The following is a 5,499-nucleotide window of genomic DNA, read 5'->3' on the forward strand; positions in this document are numbered from 1 at the left end:
ATTTTTAAACACTCAAAATGAGGCATTTTCGATAATTTTTTATTCAATTCTGACCTCAAATTGGTTCCAAAGGACCAAAATGCCCCCCAAAACCCCTATAGAACATGTGTTAAACATGAAAATCGAAGAATTTAAAAAATTCAGTTTGGTTTTTTATGACAGGTGGTAAAAAACAATTTTTAATTTTTTATTTGGTGGTAAAATAAAAGTTTTAAAAGTTTGGTGGTAAAAAACAATTTTTTGATTTTTTTTTTTTTTTTTTTTTTTTTTTTTTTTTTGTGGTAAAAGTCAAAATATCCTTAAATAAAATGTAAATGGTGTAAAGTGAAAAAGATTATGCACCAAAACTCTTTGAACGTATATACCTTGAGTTAAACATATGGGGGGAGTTATGCGACTTTATATTTGACCAAGACTTATACTGGGAGTATAGGACGATGCATATTCTTTTTTATTAATGCGCAAGAATTCCGCCACTTACGAGTGATTTCTTTTATACTGGCACGGTTAGTTCCCGTATTAGTACCCCTTTATTGGGGCAGGTTAGGCGGAAATCCGTTCGATGCGTAATCAAGCTAAATAAATAATTTAGTTATTTATTGAATGTTTATGTTGTGTGTTGTATGCTTGTAAACAGGTGCAACAAAGTAAATTGTGTAATTGATAGGATGAAAGTATGTTAGTGTGTTTCATTACGCTTTTGCTGATTGTGTGTTTGCATATTTGTTTGGCCTTGTGTTTACATTGGCCTTACGATGATCCATTTCTAATGGCGAGTAGTGGGGACAAGTAGAGAGCAGTTTTTTCAGGTGATGAAGCTATATTCATGATGGGCATGAGTGAAGAGCGAATCATGCTTAGTTTCCATAAGAGTATGATGTGGTTTATTGCTTTGATTATTATATTATGTTATGCTTGTGAGACTAACGCAAAGGTTTTTAAGTATTTGTTCGATTTTAATAAGGGCCTACAATGGTTCCAAGTTGTAGGTTGACTTCGTTTGACTTTACTTTCGTTTGGTTTGACTTTTAAATTGACTTATTTTGAATGGTTTTAAAGAGAGTTTTCCGCTATGTGTCTTTGATAATTGTCTTAGCCGTTTTTACGGTGGCAATAATGTATTAGATTTTCCTAATTCGTATTTTAAAAGAGCAAAACAGGTATTTTAAAGGAAATGAATTTCTAGGCTGTGGGAGTCTCTGATATGGTGTTATTCACATCCATTTGTTGCTCATCTTGAATCTCTTCGAGATCTAACTTGACTCCTACTTGGATTTGTAAGAAGAGATTTCTTTCTATAAAGACACTATCGCCAATAATGAACACTTTGTTATCCACGCGATTGTAGAAATAATACCTTTTAAAAAAGGTACGGCTGATTCAACAAAAATAACAATACTTCCCTAAAAAAAAAAAAAAAAAATATAAAAAATAATAAAAAAAAAAAAAAAAGTTGTTTTCCAAGCAAGAGAAAGAAACAGTGGGGGCTGCCGGCAATCTTTTGTCAAAACCAGTGGACAAAAACCATGGGTAGTTTCCCGGTCACCAAATTAAAAATACCCAAAACCATTTTTCCCAAAACTGGCTGAACCGCTCTTTGTATTTCCTCCTTTCTACCCATATATCTATCTATTCCTTACCACCCTTCTTCAAAACTACCATTTTTTCTTTCTCTCTCCTTTAAAAGCCTAATAAAACCACCTATCTTGTTCAATCCTCAAAAGTCTAGATTTTCATCATTATTCAGCGTGCAAGTTTTATTTTATTTTTGGGTTTCTTTATTTTGAGAATTGCAAATACTTTGACTTGAAAGATTAAATCTTTTTCTTTGTAAATTTTTTAGTACAAATATAATGGAGGGAAGTGGGTTGTCAGGAAGAATGTATTCAAATAATGGTGGGGTTGGAATTCTTGGTTTAGAAATGCCATTACATAAACCCCCACAAAACACTCCTCAACACCACCTTCAGAACCACCCTAAAACGGCGGCGTTTAGCCACCGCCACCACCAACAACAACCACCCCTTGAACAACAAAATACTCAATTGTCAATGAAACAACCTACCAATTTCATCCCATACAATAATAATCCCAACCCGAATTCAAACTCGAATCCGAATCCAAACCCAAATCATAATACTAACCCATGTGTAAAACCCAAAATCCAAATGACTCAATTGACCAATAGTGATGATGATGAACCAAGTTGTGCAAATGATCATGAAAACAGTTCATTAGATGGGAAGAGAAAAGGGGGTAGTAATATTTCTCCTTGGCAGAGAATGAAGTGGACTGATAATATGGTTAGATTGTTGATCATGGCGGTTTATTATATTGGGGATGAAGCTGGGAATGAGGCGGTTGTTGAGAAGAAGAAACCGGGTGGCGGTGGAGTAGGCGGCGGAGGTGGGATGTTACAGAAGAAGGGGAAGTGGAAGTCGGTTTCGAGGGCAATGATGGAGAAGGGATTCTATGTGTCACCACAACAATGTGAGGATAAATTCAATGATTTGAATAAGAGGTATAAGAGGGTGAATGATATTTTAGGGAGAGGGACTGCTTGTAAAGTGGTGGAGAATCAAAGTTTGCTTGAATCAATGGAAATTTTGCCTAAAATGAAGGAAGAAGTCAGGAAATTGCTTAATTCTAAGCACTTGTTTTTCAGGGAAATGTGTGCTTATCATAATAGTTGTGGGCATGGAACTAGCGAGGCGACAGCGGCGGCGGCAGCAGTGTCCCCTGTTTCTGTTGCAGAGGCACAGCAACAACATCCGCAGCACCAGCAACAGATGCTACAGCAGCAGCAGTGCTTCCATTCATCAGCAATTCCGCCTAACAATTCACATAAACTAGGATTAGGGTCAGAGGATCATGAAGATGATGACGAGGACTGCGATGATGAAGATGATGAGGATGAATTCGAGGACGAAGATGAGGAACATGAATTCGAAGGAGGGCCAAGAAAGAGAGCCAAAACTCTCGGAGGCAATTCGTCGAACACCTCACAGGCATTGCAACAATTGAATGGAGAAATGATGGGTATGTTGCAAGATGGGAGTAAAAATTCATGGGAAAAGAAGCAATGGATGAAAACCCATTTGGTTAAATTGGAAGAACAAGGGTTGAAATTCCAAGTTCAAGCATTGGAATTAGAAAAACAGAGATTCAAATGGATAAAATTCAGCAACAAAAAGGAAAGAGAATTGGAAAAATTGAAGATTGATAATGAAAGAAAAAGGCTTGAGAATGAAAGGATGATGCTTTTGTTAAAGCAAAAGGAGATTGAATTGGTTGGTGTTGAACCACAACATCCTACAAATCCATCTTGTGTTAGTGCTTGATGATGATGATATTGAAGAATTCAATGTTAATTAGTGTTTGTTTCATGGTTAGTGTTATAAAATTATTACAATTTTCAGAATTCAGATTTATACTACTTGTAAGTGATGTTTTAGGAGTATTGATATTTTCAACAATTCCTTGGTAAAAAACTTGAGATGGGATTAAAGGCTTATTCTCTTCGGCTTAATTTCAGTTCTGTATACACCTAAAAATGTCTTCCTTAAATCAAATCCGACGATGAACAACCTTACACTATCATTATTGGTTGGGTTGAGTATTTAATATTTGAAGTGTTTAAATCCATATTTAATTCAATATATTTCATAAACAAATCTAATTCTTAACCCATTTTGCTAAATCATAACTTATTTTCCTCTTTTTGTGTCCACATCACAAAACCGAGATAAACTGATTTGTGCCCCAATAATTTTGATCAAAATATTATTTGGTTGGATAGACCTTGAAAGAAGCTTTCCAACGATGTATCATAAGCCCAATTTCGATTTAAAACAAATAATAATAAGCAAAACACTAAACTCGGCCCAAAACCGACACCCTTTTACTAAAATGGCCATATCTTAAAATCTATAAAATATTTTGACTTGATTCTAATTGGGTTGGAAATTATACTTGATAAGCTTTCCAACGATATATTATATACCTTATTCCGAGTTACGGATCAAAATTTATCATAGTTTTAAAGACGCGTAAAAACTGAAATTAATTACCGCGCAGCGGCAAATATACCGCGCAACGGCATTTCATGCCGTGGTACGACATTTTTCTAGAGTTTTATTTTCGCGGCGCTCCAATTCTAGGGTTCGGTGCTTCACCCTACTCTTTTTCTCTATAAATATAAACCTAATTTCTCTAGTTTTGCGGATCAATAATCATTCTCTTTCTTCCTACACTAAAATTTTTTCTCTTCTATCTCTAGCCTAAATACTAGCCTCCATATTCTTCCGCAATATTTACCCTAAGCACTCTAAGGAGTCCATACTTGACCCCAAGTTCTATACTTAAACCAAGGCGTGAAAGGTAAAACCGATTGAGGGTTTGGACCAAATCTACTACACTTTTAATTTAATTTAATTATTTTCATTTGATTTATTTTTATTTAAGTTACTAACAATTTATTCATGATGTAGCAATTTAAAGGAACACGCGGAATGTGAGTAATTAATTGATTTAATTACTTATTTTATTTTATATTGCTAGTATCATGATTAGGTTTATTATGATTTGATTTGACTAACGATATTATTGTTAAATTGCTTCGAATGTTGATGATGATTGTAGTTTTGTTGATCACCATATTGCATGTTTAAAGGGAATATGTAATTGAATATAACGCCTTATAAGATAATTTGGACGACCGGTTTAGGTTCCTTTTTAATCTTGTTGTTTAATAAAGTAATCATTAATATTTAGAATTATATGTTGCATTATTATTCAACCAATTTAACATAATTATAGTTTGGAGAAAATTGAATCTTTGTTTGCATGCCTTTGAGATCATAGGAATACTTTTCATTAGCTATAAGAATCAAGTAGAGACCAATACGGGCGAATGTGACTCCATGACTCACTTCATACCATCATCCTCGATCCTCCTTTCGTGGTTCCAAACCATATGGAGTTAGTAATCTCATGGATTATGAATGGGGTGTAACCTTTACGGGTCAATCTTTGTTGCTTATCGTTGTCCCTTATTCGTGGTTGTCTTATAATGATTCGTTTATGGTTTACAAGTTCCTTAAAAACTTGTTGGCAGCTCCCTAATTTCCTTGTCCCTAAACATATATGTCAATTCCCACTTCCTATGAATGCCAAGCATATTCACAACATGCTTAACGTAGGCGCATTTCGAATGATGCCTACAATTTCACTTTAGCTCCAATCAATTCAATTCAGTTTAGTTCCTGATTTCCTTCTTTGGTAAAATATTCATTTCAGCTTATTCAGTTCAATTCAGCTCAGCTCAGTAAATCATAACAAACCCTAAAGATGGTCATGGGCGTGCCGGGTTTTGCCTTATGCAAGTTCACATGAATTGGGGTTAGCTAGACCAACCACACAAACTATAACAAATTTTCAAAGGGAAAAACCCAAAAAAAATTGGGGTAGACTCTCACAAAGGAAGAGAACAAAACAAAA

The 5,499-nt window shown here is 34.8% G+C and overlaps 1 protein-coding gene across 1 annotated transcript; it reads left to right on the top strand.

Annotated features, from left to right (window-relative positions):
* Positions 1-1,832: 1,832 nt before the first annotated feature.
* On the top strand, positions 1,833-3,386 carry LOC145572480 (uncharacterized). Its single transcript, XM_081631454.1, has one exon. The coding sequence runs from the start codon at positions 1,854-1,856 to the stop codon at positions 3,339-3,341; it is 1,488 nt and encodes a 495-aa protein (XP_081487580.1). The 5' UTR covers positions 1,833-1,853; the 3' UTR covers positions 3,342-3,386.
* The last annotated feature ends 2,113 nt before the right edge of the window (positions 3,387-5,499 follow it).

Source organism: Chenopodium album, chromosome 12, assembly GCF_948465745.1.
Source record: "Chenopodium album chromosome 12, dcCheAlbu1.1, whole genome shotgun sequence".
Lineage (NCBI taxonomy): Eukaryota > Viridiplantae > Streptophyta > Magnoliopsida > Caryophyllales > Amaranthaceae > Chenopodium > Chenopodium album.